The 20,571-nt window shown below is 43.3% G+C and overlaps 1 protein-coding gene across 1 annotated transcript in view; it reads left to right on the top strand.

Annotated features, from left to right (window-relative positions):
• LOC142245308 (uncharacterized) overlaps positions 1-20,571 on the top strand; it is a 452,975-nt gene that overhangs the window by 354,367 nt on the left and 78,037 nt on the right. The window contains exons 54-59 of the mRNA XM_075317926.1: positions 3,427-3,564; positions 3,770-3,932; positions 6,592-6,713; positions 15,145-15,285; positions 18,708-18,821; positions 20,033-20,161. Of these exons, the coding sequence (XP_075174041.1) occupies positions 3,427-3,564; positions 3,770-3,932; positions 6,592-6,713; positions 15,145-15,285; positions 18,708-18,821; positions 20,033-20,161 (807 nt within the window). The remainder of the gene's footprint in view (positions 1-3,426; positions 3,565-3,769; positions 3,933-6,591; positions 6,714-15,144; positions 15,286-18,707; positions 18,822-20,032; positions 20,162-20,571) is intronic.

The following is a 20,571-nucleotide window of genomic DNA, read 5'->3' as shown; positions in this document are numbered from 1 at the left end:
CCCAAATCATAATGATGCTTCCACCATGCTTTACTGTGAGTATGTTGTTCTTTGGGTAATATGCAGTGTTGGAATTATAGCCAATAACCTTGGTATCATCACATAATAACACATTTTCCCACATTCTTTTAGGGGCCTTGATGTAGGTTTTGTAATATAAAGCTGGGCGCAGATGTTTTTCTTTGTAAGAAAAAGTTTCCATCCTACAACCTTACCCTACAGGGAAGACATATGAAGAATATGAGAGATTGTTGTCACATGCAGTATACAGCTATTAATTGGCAGAAATTCCTGCAGCTTCTTTGCTATAGGCCCCCTAACAGCTTCCTAAACCAATTTTTTTCTTGTCTTTACATCAATTTTTGATGCCTGTCCAGTTATAAGTAACATTGTTGTATACAATTTAAGCCACTCCTTGATGACCATCTTCTCAGTGTTCCCTGGTATATCTAATGCATTAAAAATTTCTGTACCCTTTTCCAGACTGATAACTTTCAGCAATGAGATACCTTTGCTGTGTTGTAAGCTGTTTATAGACCATTTTCAATAAACTGCAACTAAGAAAATGTCTGGAAAATCCTTCTAGAATGGCCAAACCTTATATGGGGTTAATAAGAATCACTGTAAATGATGGCAGCTGTGTACTGATTACTATTTAACATGAGTTTAAAAGTAATTGTCTAATTATGAACACAACCACAACCCAAATTATAAGAGGTTGTTTACACTTATGCAGCCACATTATTTTAATTTTTATATTTTTATTTTCCAACTCAAAATTATTTCAGTTTGTCTTTCTATATATTTGTAAAGATTATGGATGAAAATAGAGGTGGAAACTTTCTGAAATAATTCTTCCTGATATCATTTTTTTACATGACAAAAACCCGGCATTTTAACAGGGGTATATAGTATTTTTAAATCCACTGTACATGGCAGTAAAATGGTGCAATGGGCGGAATATGCACACATTGAAATTCAGCGGTGTTCAGCAAAATGGTGCCGTGGGTGGCACCTATACACAATAACATCCGACGGTCTTCAGCAAAATGGCAGTGGCTGCGCTTGCGAAGATTGAGATCTCGGCTTGTCATTAAGCCGAGGTCTGAATCTGTGCATGCATTACTTGTGGGTCATTTTGCTGAAGACCATCGGATGTCAGTGTGTGCATGTGCCACCCGCAGCACCATTTTGCTGAAGACTGCCAGAAGATGAATGTGCGCCAGCGCCATCCTGGCAGTGGGTGGTCCTAACATTGAATTTGAAAAAAGAGGCTTGTACAATGCGGAAGGACCATAACAGAGCTGAAGGCCCAACCACAATCCCACCCAACTGGCCTGCCCCATCCACGAAAAGGATTTTGCCCCAAAACTTCTATCATGAATTGAACAAGAACCAGGCTATATTTCTTCACTAAAAGTATCTATTAAATCAGTATAACAGCACCACTATGCCCATATGTGTACTTTAATATAATTAATTGTGATAAGTTCTATGTAATCAACTTATTCAAACTCAGCTATCGCAGTCCTTTTGGAAGGACATGAGGGTATTTTATTTCAATCAATAGTTAACAAGAATCTCCTGATAGTTTTATTTAAAAAAAAAAAGGAAAATACGTGATAAGTAACATCTAGTAAGTATTATCAGTTTAACATTTTATGTGGATTATGGGTTGATACACTCGTAGTTGTATTCCGAATATACTGTATGTGTGGTGGAATTTTATATTGCACCCAGAGAATTTTTGGGGGATATATAGTGTACCCCTGCGTGCCTCAGATTTTTCATGGAGTTACTTTAAATCACCTTCTCATTTACCCTCTTCTACCCCAAATTTCCACAAAAAAAAATAGAAAATAGCTATAAGACTATTTTCTGCAGTGTTTACCTCTCATCTCTGCTAAATTTGCCAGACATTTCTGGTTCCACACTTTTCCATTATTCTTTTCACTTTTTCCAACCCTCTCAAAAAGTCAACACCCATGGTGCCGTTGAAAAACAAAGTAAAATCCAGATATCACAATCCAATAAAAATAAAAATGGCTTTATTGAATATTCCACGGAAATAATAACAAGACACTGATGTAGAAATGCGACGCGTTTCGGATCACTTATGATTCTTCTTCATAGACATATATGATTCCTTACTTTTCCAGTATTCTTTATACCTTTTTCCCACTGTCTTCACAACGTCGACACCTATGGTGTTCTGGAAAACTAAGTAATATACATCTCTAACGATCCAATCAAAAATTCCACAGAAATCTGAATAAGACATTGGTGTAGATCCCTCTTATAGATTTTTCTGACTACTCACTTTTCCAGAATTCTTTCCACCTTTTCCCAACCGTCTATACAAAGTCGACACACAGGGTGCACTAGGCACTAAAACTGTTTCAGACAATATTTATTGCCATCTTTGTGCCCCCAAACCCGTTTTGAGTGCTACTGTCATGTACTATAAGGGTATAACCGGAGACTAGGGCTCCTACACTGGCCCTCAGGCTAAAGGGCAATAGCTATCCCTTATCCCAGAGGTACTTCTGATGGTGAAGAGGTCTGGGCTGCTAGCCTAGCCCTGCTCTTGGCCAGCCCTGCTCTAATACCCCCCCTCACACCCATCCCCGGGAAGGGCAATGAGACAGGGAAAAAACAAAACTCAAACTCATTGCAAGCACACGCAGATTTATAGACAACAAGTGCTCAGAGGAAAATAAAGACCATAAAAGAAACAAACAGACAACAGAATATTTCCACATCACACCAAATAACGCGCAGAAGATCTCACAAAACTGGAACACCACAGCACAAGGACCGATATCGCAAAAGCTATAATCGGCATGGGAGGTTCAAATCCACTATCTTAAAAAGTGCAAGGAGTAACTGTGATAGGTCTCTCACAACATCTTACTCCAGAGACAATCACCAGGCTAGCAGAACTTAACTCCTCTAAGTATGAACCAAAGAGAACACAGCTTGGTCGACATCCGAGCCTATAGATAAACTCAGAAGCCTAATAAGAGACCTAGAGTACAGTGTCAGACTCTACTGTGTAAACAGGCTCAGATGCCGCCATGACACTGTGAGTTTTGAGCTAAACTCCTTGACAGCTACACAATGTAATGTCACACCCTAGTCAATGGTCAAGTTAATTCTTGACTAATTATTAGGCAGAGTTATAAAATTATTAGTTACCTGAGTGAATTGTTGCATCACCTACTGAGAGAAGTAAAACCAGATGAATATTTGTCTATTGTTGGGGTTCAAAACATTGGTCTGTGGGTGTCGTGACTGTTGTAGGTTATATTTGGAAAGACAGAAATAATTGTAAATGTTCACAGGAGATTTTTTATTTTGTAATTTATTATTTGAAAACATATATATTATATGGTTTTAAAAATATTACCTATATTTATTTTGTAGGTCACCTACACTATAAATGAAGCTGAAGGAAAGCTGTATATCAAGATGGAAGAAAAAGAAATGAATTTCTCATCAAAGATACTTTTTACTGAAAACACATGTTTAAACAGTCTACAATTTAGGCATTCTTTAGTACAGGTTGGTAATCTGGAATATGTCATAATCCAGCAATCAGAAGCTTTTGCCATGTTGTTTTATCAGGCAGTATATACACAATTTGGCTTATACTAAATTGTCCAATGTGTAAGGTCAAAAGTAAAAATCACGATGAAGAACTTTCATTGATGGTCTTTTGTGTCAAGTTTTACCCAATTACATAACACAAATGTTCATCATTTTTCAGTTAAAGAACCTTCCAGCATTAATAGAAATGAGGACGCTTTATGAAAAGAGACATCGAAGAGCCGCTCTTGATCATAAAACCATTTGGGGCAGAAAAGAAGTGAAACTGGCTGCATTTTACACTGGGCAGTTTCCAAAGTTATCCGGAGAACATGAGATAACAGGTGAGAATAGTATACAGGAGAATGCGGACTATAGGGCACGCCATCATGATTCATGAATAAAGGTGGCTTTACACACTGCAACATCTCAAACGACATCGCTGTGACGTCACCGGTTTTGTGACAAATAGCGACCTCCCCAGCGACATTGCAGTGTGTGAAACACATCAGCGACCTGGCCCCTGCTGTGAGGTTGCTGATCGCTACAAATCGTTCAGGACCATTCTTTGGTCCTTTGTTTCCCGCTGTGCAGCAAAGTCTCAGTGTGTAAAGGGGACTTAAAACACTGGAAACGAGTGATGTGTCACAATATCTGTCAATCACTATTCTCTGTCAGTCGGTCTCTCCCTCTCAGTCTCTATTCTCTCTCTGTCGGTCCGTCACTATCTCTGTCCCTCTCTCACAGTTTGTCGGTCATTTTCCCCTCCTCTCTCATACTCACTGATCCCCGATCCCCGGCGCGGCGCTGCACGGCATTCACACTGCTGCGGCGGCTTTTCCTCTTTTGAAAAAGCCGGCCGCTCAATAAACAATTTCGTATTCCCTACTTTCCCCGCCCACAGGCGCCTATGATTGGTTGCAGTGAGACACGCCCCCACGCTGAGTGACAGGTGTCTCACTGCACCCAATCACAGCAGCCGGTGGGCGGGTCTATACTGTGCAGTGAAATAAATAATTAAATAATTAAAAAAAACGGAGTGCGGTCCCCCCCAATTTTAATACCAGCCAGATAAAGCCATACGGCTGAAGGCTGGTATTCTCAGGATGGGGAGCTCCACGTTATGGGGAGCCCCCCAGCCTAAGAATATCAGTCAGCAGCCGCCCAGAATTGCCGCATACATTATATGCGACAGTTCTGGGACTGTACCCGGCTCTTCCCAATTTGCCCTGGTGCGTTGGCAAATCGGGGTAATAAGGAGTTATTGGCAGCCCATAGCTGCCAATAAGTCCTAGATTAATCATGTCAGGCGTCTCCCCGAGATTCCTTCCATGATTAATCTGTAAATTACAGTAAATAAACACACACAACTGAAAAAATCATTTATTAGAAATAAAAAACACAAACACATTCCCTCATCACCAATTTAATAAGCCCCAAAAAGCCCTCCTTGTCCGGCGTAATCCACGGACCTCCAGCGTCGCTTCCAGTGCAGCTGCATGCAGGTGACAGGAGCAGCAGAAGACACTGCCGCTCCTGTCACCTCCACACAGCTAATGAAGACAGCTGCGCAATCGGCTGAGCTGTCACTGAGGTTACCCGCTGTCACTGGATCCAGCGGTGGATGCAGCGGTGGCCACGGGTAACCTCAGTGACAGCTCAGCTGATCACGCTACTCACCGCCGCTCCGGTCAGCTCCACGCAGCAACTGAGGTGAGTAGCGCGATCAGCTGAGCTGTCACTGAGGTTACCCGCGGCCACCGCTGGATCCAGGTAACCTCAGTGACAGCTCAGCTGATCGCGCTATTGCCTTCATTAGCTGCGTGGAGGTGACAGGAGCGGCGGTGTATTCTGCTGCTCCTGTCACCTGCATGCAGCAGAGCTGGATGCGACGCTGGAGGTCCGTGGATTATGCCGGACAAGGAGGGCTTTTTGGGGCTGATTAAATTGGTGATGAGGGAATGTGTTTGTGTTTTTTATTTCTAATAAATGATTTTTTCAGTTGTGTGTGTTTATTTACTGTAATTTACAGATTAATCATGGAAGGTTTCTCGGGGAGACGCCTGACATGATTAATCTAGGACTTATTGGCAGCTATGGGCTGCCAATAACTCCTTATTACCCCGATTTGCCAACGCACCAGGGCAAATCGGGAAGAGCCGGGTACAGCCCCAGAACTGTCGCATATAATGTATGCGGCAATTCTGGGCGGCTGCTGACTGATATTGTTAGGCTGGGGGGCTCCCCATAACGTGGAGCTCCCCATCCTGAGAATACCAGCCTTCAGCCGTATGGCTTTATCTGGCTGGTATTAAAATTGGGGGGGACCGCACGCCGTTTTTTTTAATTATTTAATTATTTATTTCACTGCACAGTATAGACACGCCCACCGGCTGCTGTGATTGGGTGCAGTGAGACACCTGTCACTCAGCGTGGGGGCGTGTCTCACTGCAACCAATCATAGGCGCCTGTGGGCGGGGAAAGTAGGGAATACGAAATTGTTTAATGAGCGGCCGGCTTTTTCAAAAGAGGAAAAGCCGCCGCAGCAGTGTGAATGCCGTGCAGCGCAGCGCCGGAGATCGGGGATCGGTGAGTATGAGAGAGGAGGGGAAAATGACCGACAGACTGTGAGAGAGGGACAGAGATAGTGACGGACCGACAGAGAGAGAATAGAGACCGAGAGGGAGAGACCGACTGACAGAGAATAGTGATTGACAGATATTGTGACACATCACTCGTTTCCAGTGTTTGACTAGCTAGGTCGTTCTGCAGGTCCGGATCGCTGTTGCGTCGTTGGCCAGGTTTGCCTGTTTGACAGCTCACCAGAGACTTTGTAGCGATCCCGGCCAGGTTGGAATCGCTGGTGGGATCGCTGAAAGTCTCAGTGTGTAAAGGGGCCTTAAGACGTGGTGGAAACAAGCAATCCACTCTCCATTCACAATTATAATCCAGAATAAAATAAAATGGTATTGACTCCTGATAACAACTATTCTTGTCTTGCAGGGGATTTTTCTCAGTCTCTTTACCTGGCAGCTTTGCGCCAAGCAAATGTCAGTATCAATATAGAGCACTCAGGTCATAATCATCAAGATCATATCACTCTTGGTTGGAACAATAAAAACCAGGTGAGAATTTGTTTTTCTATTCATATATCTAAGCAAATGTAAAAGAAAGCAACTCTGTGCTTCCCATGAGCCCGACTCAGCTTCCAAATAGTCGGTGCAAAAATAGTAGCACTATAAAATAGCTATCAACAGTCTGTCTGTCTGTCTATCTATCTGTGTCTGTCGATCGATCGATTATGTCTATCTAATATTGTAATGTTGTAATTACTGTATGAATTTGTCACAATTATTGTTAGCAATATTGTGATTGTGCTTGATTAGTAACCATTTACATATGTACTATATATTTTCACTTATTGCTTGTGAAAGGCTGTGATAGATCTGAAACACCACCACATGGGCTACTTTTTTGCACTATCTATAGTGCGCCGCCTCCTTTTTAACTATCTATTAGTGATGGGTGGACCTGGACTGTAAAGGTCTGGACCCGCACGGGTTCAAAAGTACCTGAGCACCAACTCTGGGCCCGGAGTTCTTAGAGAACTTTGGGTACTGATCCAGGTCCCGCAACTTGGTTAATTAAAAAAAAAAATGAAGGAAAGATAAAAAAAAAAGAGGAATGCAGGCACATTATACTTACTGAGTCTCTCACGTGGCTGTAGACTGCTTCTGGACCGGTCATTATCTTTCATGCATTCATGCATTGCACTGCTTCCCCCGGCAGTCCCTGCATCTCTGATTGGTTGCAGTCAGATGCGCTCCCACCTTGTGTGACAGCGTATCTGACTGCTTTCAAACAGAGGAGCTGTCTGTGTGTCTCTATTAGTGTAAAAATAACTAAATAAATAAATAACAAAATTGGCATAGGGTCCTCCCATATTATGATATCCAGCACAGATAAAGCATATGGCTACAGGCTGCAACCCCCAGCTGTGTACTTATTTTGGCTGTGTATCAAAATAAGAGAGACTGCATTCAACTTTTTTTTAAAATAATAAAAAACTACGTGCAGTCCACCAATTTTGATACCCAGCCATGATAAAGCCAACAGCTAAGGGCTGGTATTCTCAGGCTGGGGAAGCCCCATGGTTATTGGGCTCTCCCAACCTAACAATAGCATCCTGCAGCTAACCATAATTGTCACAACCATTAGATGCAACAATTCCAGAACTTTAACTGGCTTATCCCAATTGCCCTGGTGTGGTGGCAATTGGGGTAATAAGGGGATGTGATTTGTGACTTGTCAGCTGTCATCCACAAGACAAACCCATTACTAATCTGTAAGTGAAAAGAAATAAACAAACATCGAAAAAATCCTTTATTTGAAATAAACCCCTTTATTAACACTCAAAACACCCAGGTCCGACATAATCCACATGAGGTCCCACGACAATTCCAGCTTCGCTACATTACTAAAGGCACAGCACACGGGCATAGCACATGACCACCCGCTGTGGGCTTTAGGCAGAGAATGACTGAGCCAGAGTGAATGGTGACATCACTCAGGTTATTTGCGTTCATAGCTGAAGGTTCCCACGGTCCTCAACCTGTGACTGCAGGTAACCTGACCTCAGGTGAGATCATTGAACTGAGGTGAAGTCACTGAGTTCATCGACTTGCATCTCCTGGCAGAAAACCACATTTTTTTGCCAAAAGATGCAGATTTGGTGCTGAAATCTTTACAACATATTCCTGGACCCAATCTACACCTCCCGGTAAAAAAAAAATCGCATCACTATCGCATCAAAACCGCATGTGTCACGCTATACAAAGGGCTAGTAAGACGTAGTACAGCGTCTTCCCCACTAGGTAGCAACAGAGTAGTGAAGGAGAGTCAAAGTAACACTGTAACAAAAAGGTGGTTGAAGTACAGCAGAGTAACTTCAGCAAGCAGTTCACAGGCGAACCAACAGGGGACAATAGAGTAGTCAAGCAGTCAGGGTCAAGTCAGGAAAGTCAAGTCACTGCAAAGAGAGGATCAAGATCACGTCAGAAAACAGAATCGAAGTCAGATGCCGGGAGATCAAGTATGCAGAGGGGAACACAAAGGGCACAGGGAGCATAAGACAAGACTGGAGGGGTAAGACACAGAAACATGGGAAGGAGGATGAGCCAGGATGGGTAAGCAACTGACAGGAGCGGGAAGTCCAGGACTGGGACAGACTGACGAACGGGGGAGGGTACAGGTCAGGGCACGGTAACAAGGAGTCAGATCAAACAGGAAATCTCACCAGAGCCAGTCACAGGCTGCAGAGCAAAACTATAACCAGCACCAGGAATGCAGGTTCAGGGGCCAAATATAGTGTCTCCTGAAACCAGAACGAGGCTGATGGGAGTTAACCCCTGACATGACCAGGACGGGTCTGGGAAACTGGAGCGGGGAATACCGATCCTGGATAATGACAGCATGAGGTTTTGATGTGTTTTTTGCTTTTTTTACTACACTGATGGTTGATACTTTATCATTTTTTCAATAACCTTTCACGGGAAATATACAGAGATTATAAACCATTTGGCTACTTTCGACTTAATTTGTTGCTCTCTGGAGATGTATTCTCTATGTGAGAAAAAACAGTTGCTTAAAAATTACTCAATCACAACACATATGGTGGGATAATAATAGAAGTAATGCTGACACCATGTTCTAGGCATAAAATGATTTAATAACATAAACATGCTACAAGACACTTAGTAAATATGTTTACTTTCACACAAAAAATTGTCTCTTTTGTTTCCAGAAATTATAAGTGTACTATTTCTCTGCTACAGTATATGACAATATGTCCAGATGGAGTCCAGCACTGAATGTGATTGAAAGTGGTCAGTCTTTATTTCTTGCACTGATAAAATCCATAAAAAGCAGAATAGTGCGTCAGCGATAATGTTTCCGACACACGTGGTGATTTTAACCGTGTCTCATTTTTATAATAACGTATAGTAATACCATCCAATAAGAATTGTTTAAAACAAACATCTCAAGATAAAGGGATCTTAATGGGAACATGTAAGAGGTGACCCCTTGGGTCATGGATGAAATATTAGGTAGCACTAAAATGATGTGTTGTTAGAGGTGTAAAAGGTCTGCTACGCAGGAGACCTGTCAATCATCTGCAGTGGCAGTGGGAAGAGTCGGCCGGTGGGCAGAGCCAGAGTAGTCTTATCTCTGGCTATGGTCCTTGGCCAAATCTCTAAAGCATATTATCTCGGAAATGACAGTGCTTTAGAAAAGTATTTACCAGATTGCAATCGTGTGGCCAGATGAATCAAGTGACAGGTTCCCATTAATATATCTCTCCAGTAATTGGAGCATCATTGATAAAGAGCTTCATATTCCTAAAGCTGGGTTTACACACTGCAACATCTCAAACGACATCGCTGTAACGTCACCGGTTTTGTGACGCAATAGCGATGTTGTTTGCGATGTTGCAGTGTGTGAATCCTATCAGCGACCTGGCCCCTGCTGTGAAGTTGTAATCGTTACAAATCGTTCAGGACCATTCCTAGGTCCTTTGTTTCCCGCTGTGCAGCATGAAGTTTCAGTGTGTGAAGCCTTTTCAGCGACTTTGTTAGCAACTTCCCTTTCAAAAGGCTGCTTATCAACGTCCCCAACAACCAGCTAGGTCGCTCTGCAGGTCCGGATCGCTGTTGAGTTGTTGGCCAGGTTTGCCTGTTTGAACGCTCACCAGAGACTTAGCAGAGACTTAGGGAGGTCGCTATTGCGTCACCAAACCGGTGACGTTACAGCGATGTCCTTTGCGATGTTGCAGCGTGTAAACCCAGCTTTAGATGCATTCAAATCTGTTAGATCTGATTTCATGCAGGGGATATGAAGGAGAAGCAGCTATTACCATCACAAGGTCAGATTACCATTGCACTAAAGGCCGCTTTACACGCTACGACATTGCTAGCAATTGTTAGCGATGTCGAGCGCGAAAGCACCTGCCCCATCAAACATGCGATATCGTGTGATCGCTACGGCAGCGTCACACGGACATACCTGCTCTGCGACGTCGCTGTGACCGGCGAACCGCCTCCTTTCTAAGGGGGCGGTTCGTTCAGCGTCACAGCGACGTCACAGCAGCGTCACCGAACCGCCGCCCAATAGAAGCGGAGGGGCGGAGATGAGCGGGACGTAAACATCCCTCCCACCTCCTTCCTTCCTCATTGCTGGCGGCCGCAGGTAAGGTGAGGTTCCTCGTTCCTGCTGTGTCACACATAACGATGTGTGCTGCCGCAGGAGTGATGAACTACTTCGTACACCAAGCAGCAGCGATATTCGAGAATAGGGGGGCATGTCACCGATGAGCGATTTTGACCGTTTTTGCGACGATTCAAAATCGCTCATAGGTGTCACACGCAAAGACATCGCTAAAGCGGCTGGATGTGCGTCACAAATTCCGTAACCCCAATGAGATCGCTTGAGCGAAGTCGCAGTGTGTAAAGCGGCCTTAACAGGATGCAGCAGGCCCCCATGATAAAGGCGGGGGCAGAATATGTGCAAAATATTGATGAAACAACCACATAAACCCTACCAATTCATGGAGCAGGAGGCTGCTTGTGTTGGACATTAATGCAAATAGGCCTTGCAAAGGGTGCCAGTCACACAGATATGTGATGTACAGTGTCCAGCTTACAGCTAGAGATGAGCGATCCTGATCAGCAAGGATTGGAAAATGTTAAAATGGTACAATCTTTGGCCGGATCGGGATCAGAAATCCGAGCATTTACTGCAAAAGTTGGCGATCTTGCCAAGGATCTGTAAATGATCAGATGGCAAAAACCATCCTCTCTCTGCCAATCACAGCCATGTCATATATTGGCATGGCTGTGATAGGCCACTGTAAAAAAAAAAAAGAAAAAAAAAAAAGAAGCAAAAGGGTTAATGCAGTACATACTTACTGCATCCCCTTGGCTGCAGCGCTTCCGGGTCTGAGAATTATCACTAATGTATATTCACTGCTTTCTCCTTCACTGGCGTCTCTGATTGGCTGCCATTGAACCATACCCCCACCCGCTGAGATAGTGTCTGTAATTGGTTGGAATCACACACGCTGTGTCCTTATATTAGTGATAAAAAAATGAATAAAACAATTGGTGTAGGTTCCCCCTGTATTGATACCCAGCAACAGATAAAGCATATGACAACAGGCTGGAAATCCCTGCCGTGCGCTTGTCTTGGCTGTGTATGAAAATAAGAGGAACCGCATGCGGCTTTTTTTTTTTATTATTATTATTATTATTTAAATAAATAATTTTAAAAACCGACGTGCGGTTCCCCCAATTTTGATACCCAGCCATGATAGAGCCCAACAGCAGCAGGATGGTATTCTCAAGCTGGGGAGATCCGTGCTTATTGGGGGCCCCCCAGTCTAAAAATAGCAGCCTGCAGCCACCTAGGATTGTCGCATCTATTAGATGCGACAATCCCGGCGCTTCACCTGGCTCTTCCCAATTGATCTGGTGCGGTGGCAATTGGGGTAATAAGGTATTTTTATTTTCTTTCTTTTACAGCCCCCTACACCATTTTACAATACATCACTTTTGCCTTCCATTGAATTTAATGGGTTCGGGTAGCATTGATGATGATATTGGTTAGGATTGTTTATCCGATCATGATCTCAGGCGGGATCGGCGATCCTTAACCAATCTGATTCATGGTAGGATCACTCATCTCTACTTACAGCCTATTGATGACATCCATACTATTAGATCAGTGCTGCCCAGTAATATAGAAGTGCACCCCACAGTACAAAAAACATAATTTACCCAACCAACACTAAAGGGTAGAGATGAGTGAACCTGAACTTTAAAGTTCGGTGCTCGTGCTGAACACAGATTTTACAAAAAAAATCAGTGTTCAAGTTTGGAGGTTGGGTGCTTTACGTATGCAAACCACTTACTCGAGCATCGCTGTGCTCGGGTACACTCGGGGCTCAGCCCAGTGTGAGCAGCTTCCAGGGTTTGAATGGTACACACTGGGGGTAACAACAGCGTGATCGGATGTAGTGTGCACAAAAAAAAGAGAAATAAACCTGCTCGCTCTCCCCCGGAAATGCTCTGTTTATGGCCTCCTGTATGTGGGCGGAGAGCAGAATTGCCAAGTGACTTCCAATGAGGTTGGGGTCAAGTTCGGGTACAAAACAGAACTTTTGTCTAAAGTCTGGCTGAACCCACTTAACCCGAACGTCCATGGGTCCGCTCATTTCTACTATTCTGCATAAAAATGGAAAATTGAAAAAATGTGTAATAAAAAGATGAAAATGAATAAAATACAAGACGTCCTCCTAGTGCATTGGTAATCTCGTCTTGTGTTGGTAATGGACGCTTCTTTTTCTGTGATTTTTTTTAATTTACGTCCTATGTGAGCCATTAAGAAATATGAAGCTTCAACCATGAATTTTTTTTTATTGTAAGCTTACTTAGCGAAGAAAAGTGGTCGAACACATTAGATATACATAGTGTGAACACGCTCATTTCGGTAGTACTGGACTACCTTTTAATGAAAATTCTAAAGGTAGATGTCGGGGGAGATGAAAGAGTCGTACTTGTTGAATTTCATCTTGCAAAATTCTTTGATAAGTCGCTGAATACGAGTAGGGACATCTGGATGAATATTGTCAGCTAATATAAATGACATATACGTAGATATTAGTTGTTTGGACCATGTTTTAGGATATGTGCGCACTAGAAATTGACTTTTTCTTAAGTAAAATTCGCACCCTCTGAAATAATCCCGTACTCGCGGTAAAAAAAAACGCACCAAAACCGCAACTAAATCGTCATGCGGTTTTACTGCGGTTTGGTTCGGATTTGCCGTGGATTTTACGCGGATTTTCCGCAGGTTGCTCCCTGTGGATATTTACCATTATCTATGACAAAAACCGCAAGTACCTGCGGAAAAGAAGTGACATGCACATTAATTCCGCAGTGAAAAATCCGCGGGTAAATCCGCAGGTATAAAAAAAACGCAATGTGCGCACAGCATTTTTTAAAACCCATAGGTTTTGCTGGGGAATGACTGCAGAAATGTTAGACACATTTTTTCAGCATATCTGCAGCAAATCTACGGCAAATCCGCAGTAAAATCCGCGGAAAATCCACAGCGTGCGCACATAGCCTTAAGCGGTAGGGCCTCCAGCAACATATGTTCAATTAGACTTGGATTGTGGTATCCTATGGGAATTTCTTCATCCAAAATCTGAGCTCATAATTGAATTGTGTGCTCCCTCAATTTCACAATCAGCCATTGATTATGGGCTGGAAAAGAGCAATGCCAGCAGATTTACACAGAGAAAACTGGCAGATTTTATTCTCTACCAAATATCTGTTTCTTGTCAGCCTCTAAGTGATTGAATCCACGGTCTATGGGTGCAATAAAAGGTGTTGAGGTCTTTTATTAGCAATTCCCTAATGAGATGAGCGCGCATACAGTATATGCTTTTACTTCCATATAAATACAAGCTGAGAAATTGCATCTTTGCATCTGTAAATTGCATTTAAAGAGATATTCCCATCTCCAAGATCCTACCCCAATATGTAGTAGGTATTATAATAATAATAATAATAATAATTTAATAATATTAGCAAATACCTCCAATTAGAAGTGTAGTATAGTTCTTCTGATTCATTATACCTCTTACTTCATGTGAAGGGCATTGCAGGGGCGCAGGTATCCATGGTTACAACCAAGAGCAACTAACTGTCACTATATACGTGCTTGTAACCATAAATACCTAAGGTCCTGCAATGCCCTGCACATGAGGTAAGTGACATAGTGAATCAGGAGAACAATACTACATTTCTAATTGGAGGTATTTGCTAATATTATTATTATTATTATTACACCTACTACATATTGGGATAGGATTTGGAGATAGGAATAACCCTTTAAAAATTGCAGGACGGGGAAGTTATATCCTATAATGCCTCTGTTATTTAAGCATTGCATGAACAAAAGTATAGAACCTTTTTATGTGCTCCCAAAAAAAACTGACATGTCTCCGTGATTTTTTTTTCTTCTGCAAAAAACACGATCTTGTAGATTGCAGCATAGATTATAATGCATATGTGTTTTATCCATGGAAAAACATCTGAATGAGGCCTAACATGGAAGAATAAATGAGGAACAGTCCTATTTGTGACATTTAGCCTTTAAATGGTCGCAAATGTTGGGGATTTTTTTACTTTTTTTTTTAAAATCTTTCTAAGATATACTGCATTCTCAGGTAAGTTTAGTGACATACCATAGTAGCAGATGATGCACATAAATCAAATATGATTAAGTATTTACCTTTTTTTAAGTTTCTTTTTTTTTTGTCTCGTGGTATTTTTTGACATTTTTTATGTAAAATTTTTCAAAATGGTCTATGGACAAGCAGTCACATATAAAATAAACTTGCGCTTCTGAAAAACAGACGAAAAAGATCAATAGCTAAACAAAAAAAATGCACAAATGCAATAATAAATCTATTCATATGTTTTGCTCCTGAAGGTCAACCTCTCCTCCTCTCTGAAGATTGGGAAGGAACGCCTGTACTACAGAGTCGGCTTTTCACATCCTTTCAATTTTGTTGTAAAAGATATGGAACTGGGATCTTTATCAGAATGGAAAAACGAAAAATATAATCAAAAGGTAAATAATTAAACACAAAAAGTAGAAAAAAAAATAAAGTGTGATATTCATTTTTGTCAATTATAATTCTAATTAGGGGAGAAATATAATTTCACTTTCAAGAATACAGCACAGATAGATATAGATGGATAGATAGATAGATAGATAGATGGATAGATAGATAGATAGATAGATGAGAGATAGAGAGATAGTTCGATAGATAAAGTAGATACTGTTATGTCACCCAGGGCTATGGAGTACTCCATGTCGGCCTGGTTACGTTTGGACAGTTCACTGGGTGGCCGTTGCCCGATTCCGTGACCCTGGGTCGCTTTTAAAAGGGGGTTATTTACAGGGGATTGATAAGAGAGTTTTTGTCGTGATGCCACTTGCGGGTTGCGGCTATGGCAGTGGAGCCTCTGCTGCACAGTTTCTCACTGGGGCTGGTGTTCGTGGCAGCCCTCACTGTGCAGATTTTATCAGGTCTGCCTGGAGCGTTTGCCTGAGCTAGGGCTCTATACCCCGTCGGTGCTATTTTTCTGGGAGTACTCCACCGTACTCCACCGGCAACCACACGCCTGTGCCAATAGGTCATCGTTACACTCTCCTGTCAGTATGGTTATGTCCATCTCCTTTCACATCCACTTACTGACTGTCTGACCCCTCCCCGCTGGTTGTCGTCTAGTGGGGACTGGATCAGCTCCACCAGCTCCTGATGGCTTCAGGGGCGCTACATTCCCCCTTGCTGAATTCCAGCATGTCCTCGGGCTGCAACAGTGAACAAAGTTAACATTTTAAAGCACATTTTCAAACATCAACGTTCTTCCCACGGAGGGGAGGCACTCGCTTAAACGTTTCTAACTGGAGTACCCTTTCCATCACCCCCCACCCAAAGGTCCTGATCCCAAAACACCTAGGAGGAATGTCGACGGTTTCCATGACGACTGGGTCTCAGCCGCCTCTGTCACAGACCCTTCCTGCGACCCTTTGCTCTTCTTGCTGGTGGTGTCAATGAGAGTCCTTTATATAAAGTTGTACTCTGGTAGTAGGCACAACTGGTGCAACTATTTACAGACGAAAGTTTTAACTGCAACCAGTCCTGCAGTTTTGGTCCATATTTATCAAAACTTTTCAAAACATTATCACATTTAACTGAAACAGGAAGTAGCTCAACAGGTTAAGACTACCAGGGAACTGGGAAGGGACCACCTCGGTCAACTGGCCTCCTGGGATCAGCACTCAAGGTTTGAATACACTGGTCCCATGCACCTCTACTGCCTCCTGGTGGCAGCTGGGGAACTGGTGCTGTTGCAGGAGTGGAGGCTGGTATTTCTGTAGTGGCCCCTGCTGGACAGATCACTACATCAAGGGCGTACTAGCCCTGCTCCCCATAGTGGTGGGTGTAGATGACCACATCACCTAAGTGTAGGTCACGGCCGGGATGTCCTTTAGGGAGATGGGGTCTCACATCCCGGCGGGAGACAATGACTCCCTCCTTCAGGCCAGGCTTAGCAATGAACCCCCATCCCCTTTTCAGATTAAACTGCTCCACCACGTTAAGAGGTTACTCCTGTTCAGGCTCTGCATCTGTTAGTTAATGCTTAAAGCCATTACACATTACAAAAGGGGTCTCTTGCATGGTGCCTGACACTTGGGCAGCATATTGATTTCAATCAGTGCTATATAAAGATTAATTTTAGCAGCAGTGTATTTACTCATATCTAAAGGAAACCTGTCACCATAGTTTTGCCAACAAATCTGAGTGCATCATGATTTAGAGACAGAGCTCCTGATTCCAGTGATGTATCTGTGGCACCCTGGACAAGCCAGGGGCCACAGAGAACAACACCAACACACCCCACACTCCCAGCAGGCACACCGAAGTCAAACACAAAACCCTTGTTGCCTTCCTCCAGGGGCTGATGTTCACACCAGGGGGTGGGCCAGGCGGTTGGTCCCGCCCACCGAGGAGTTCACAGTCCTGGAGGAGGGAAAAACAGACAGATTAGTTTTGGAGGTGAAAGTGGAAGGAGGAGAAGTGGTAGTGGAGCAACTAACTGACAGCGTCCAGGTGTGTGGCCCGGGCGAGACAGCAAGGTTGGCAGACGGTGGTGACCGTCTGCAGGAGTGGCCTATCGGAGTCTGCCGTAAGGACCGTGGACGGGCGGTGGCCCGGAGGTACTGGACCGGTACACAAAGAGAAGCCAGGACCATCTGGCAGGGGCTTACGGACCCCGGCAAGGCTAGGAGTCGCCGTGAATTTGCCGGATTCGTTAGTGAAGGGAACCTCCTGGGTTTCCCAACAGCCAAGTCCCGACAGAAGGCAACAGTCCAACCAAAGTGAGGGAGACACCGCCACCGCCAAGGCAACCGTTTCTCAGGGCCAGAGCCTGCGGGCAAAAGGGGCTCCTCCGGCTCATATCCAAGCTGGGGAGCGGGTTACCGGTGGGAACCCATTGGAACCATCTACCGTACATAGGTACAGGGAAAGGCAGTCACCATCAACCTGCCGGGAGAAACAACACCACAGCCATCTGTGGGACCCGTCCATCCAGCCGTGTGTTTTACCGAGAACTGTGTCCTCATCATTGGCTGAGTGAGTACCACTGTGCCGTGTGGCACAGCGCTGCCCCCGCGACACTGCACCTCACCAGGCCCCGTGACCCACCTGCCATCCATCCCTACCCCATCACCAGGCCCCGGGACAACCAACCCCCTACCCACGGAGGGGAGAAATAACAACCAAGCTGCTCCCTGTCACCGCTCCTGGGATCCCCGTCTAGAGCAGCGGTGGTGTCACCAATATCACCACAACCGTGGGTGGCGTCACGGACAATAACCAAAACCCCCACAATCAAAATCCCCTTTTTCACTCACGGGCGAGGAACGCCGCTCGAGTCCCCGGGATCCGGCCCACCGCTCGAGCCACCACCGAGCAGCTGCAGCAGCAGCCGGACCCAAGCAGTGGGAGAGCGCAGCGTCCCCTCCTCCGCCTGCGACATATCACTTATTAGCCTGCTTGCTGTAGTTAGGATTAAGTGATTGTTTTATAAGCAGAGATAATCACTAGAGGACTAGTGAACCTGCTGCCATGTAGTCTTCCATAGTCATGAGTTCTGTATGACCCCGCCCCAACCACTGATTGTCAACTTTCTGCCAAAGCACAGTGTACACGGAAAGCTGCCAATCAGTGTTGTGGGCGAGGTTATACAGAGCTCAGCATTCAGAGAACTAGTAGATCTGCAGCTGATAAAACAGTGATTTTATCAGAACAGCAGAGCGCAGCAAAGAAAATGCTACATCACAGGATTCAGGGTCTCTGCGCCTACACATGCTGCTGAAGTAACAAAAAACAGGGATAGATTCCGCTTTAAATAAAAGGCAATAATGTAATGCTGTTTTTCTCCTCTTACAACCACTCACGATACTCTTATATCTTGTAGACACATCTTGCTTGGAATAAAGGCCTTCCTTTCAATATCACAGTAATCCTAGAGGACAAAGTATCTAATCTCTCCAGTGTATGGAATGCCTGTGTGGACATTTTACCAGGTCAGGTATGAACTATGTGATCACAAAAATGTTTGTTTGAGAAAAAAAAAACATAACATTTTCAAGTATTTGTATGATCCTGATATTCATAGATAGGCATGGAGAGTTAAAGAGATTTTTCAGGCTAAACATAATTTTCTGCAGTGCGTCTATCACATTGCAGATTGCCCAATCCTGACAGTGTGCAATTTGCATTCAGGTGTCAACTAGCTTCTCATCTGCTTCTCTCAATAGAACACTGAAGGAAGCAGGAAATGTTTCTAGTTAACATGTGATCACCAATATGCAAATTTGATTTGAGCAGTCACCTGATGATGGCTTGTGCTGTCAGACAGAGTGGAATCCTGACAGTATGCAGACTGCACAGTCAGGATTTGGTAATCTTTAGTGCGATATAGACATTGCAGAAATTTGCATTTCAACAGGAAAATCCCTTTAACTTATGAGTTAAGCAAAAATAACAGATGCTTACTAAATTAAATTGGGGAAACCTCAAAGGACACCAAAATAAGCATGTGGAGAACATACAAACTCCTTGCAGATGTTGCCCTTGATACAATGCAAAACAACAGTGTCAACCACTGAGCCACTATGCTGGCTGCAATTATACAATCTTTACATAGGTGAAGAAACATTTTCCTCTAGGAGAGAATACAGTGTCACATATTGGGGCAAATCTTGCTGTTTGCAGGATTGCAAAGGTATATTGTCAATGTATAGAAAACACAAGATCATACTATTACAATAGGTGATGGTCTCAGATACCTGTCCTGTACAGTCCACAAAGCATGTCTAGGAAACACTCGCCTGGAAGTAAATGAACATTTTCAGGTCCCTATGAATTACCGTATGTGGCTGCAGTAATGCATATCTATAAATACAGTAGCTCAGGGAAATGATTTCCCCTATAGTCATCTGAAGAGAAAAAAAATGATACCCAGAAGAACTGGCACCGTCAGTCAGAGCAGTGGGTTAAGGGCAGAGAGCCAGGCCTTGGGTGTATTTGCAGTCGTAGCCCAAGGAAGGTTAAAACTTCTCCATCTTGTGTTTACTGCTAAGTAACATACAATGAATTATGCTTTAACAAATTTCCATGTATTTGCAGGGTTAAAACAGCTTTTAAGCTTCCTTTAAATAGTTAATTTTAATGGCGGTCCCTATTCTAATTGTTATAGAATTTCAAGTAATAATTCATATCATGTTCTCCTCGCTACAGATGCAGCACATCTTCACCACCCGAAACTTTCACATATGTGGGTATTTGGAGAAAACAGCAAACATGGTTCAGGAAATTGGGAATTTAAAGTGGAATGAGAAAAAAATTGTGCAAAGTCTTTTGTATAAGGTAAGCTATGTTCTAATTGTATATATGTGTGTGTTTAAATAAATAAAGTGCCTTGCGAAAGTATTTGGCCCCCTTGAATTTTTCAACCTTTTCCCACATGTCAGGCTTCAAACATAAAGATAAAACATTTAAATTTTATGGTGAAGAATCAACAACAAGTGGGACACAATTGTGAAGTTGAAAGATATTTATTGCTTATTTTAAATTTTTGTATAAAATAAATAACTGAAAATTGGGGCGTGCAATATTATTCATCCCCTTTACTTTCAGTGCAGCAAACTCACTCCAGAGGTTCATTGAGGATCTCTGAATGATCCAATGTTGTCCTAAATGACTGATGATAAATATAATCCACCTGTGTGTAATCAAGTCTCCGTATAAATGCACCTGCTCTGTGATAGTCTGTGTTC

This window comes from Anomaloglossus baeobatrachus, chromosome 7 (assembly GCF_048569485.1).
Source record: "Anomaloglossus baeobatrachus isolate aAnoBae1 chromosome 7, aAnoBae1.hap1, whole genome shotgun sequence".
Taxonomy (NCBI): Eukaryota; Metazoa; Chordata; class Amphibia; order Anura; family Aromobatidae; genus Anomaloglossus; species Anomaloglossus baeobatrachus.
Note: the sequence above shows the minus strand (reverse complement) of the source record. Positions and strands in the feature narration are given on the sequence as shown.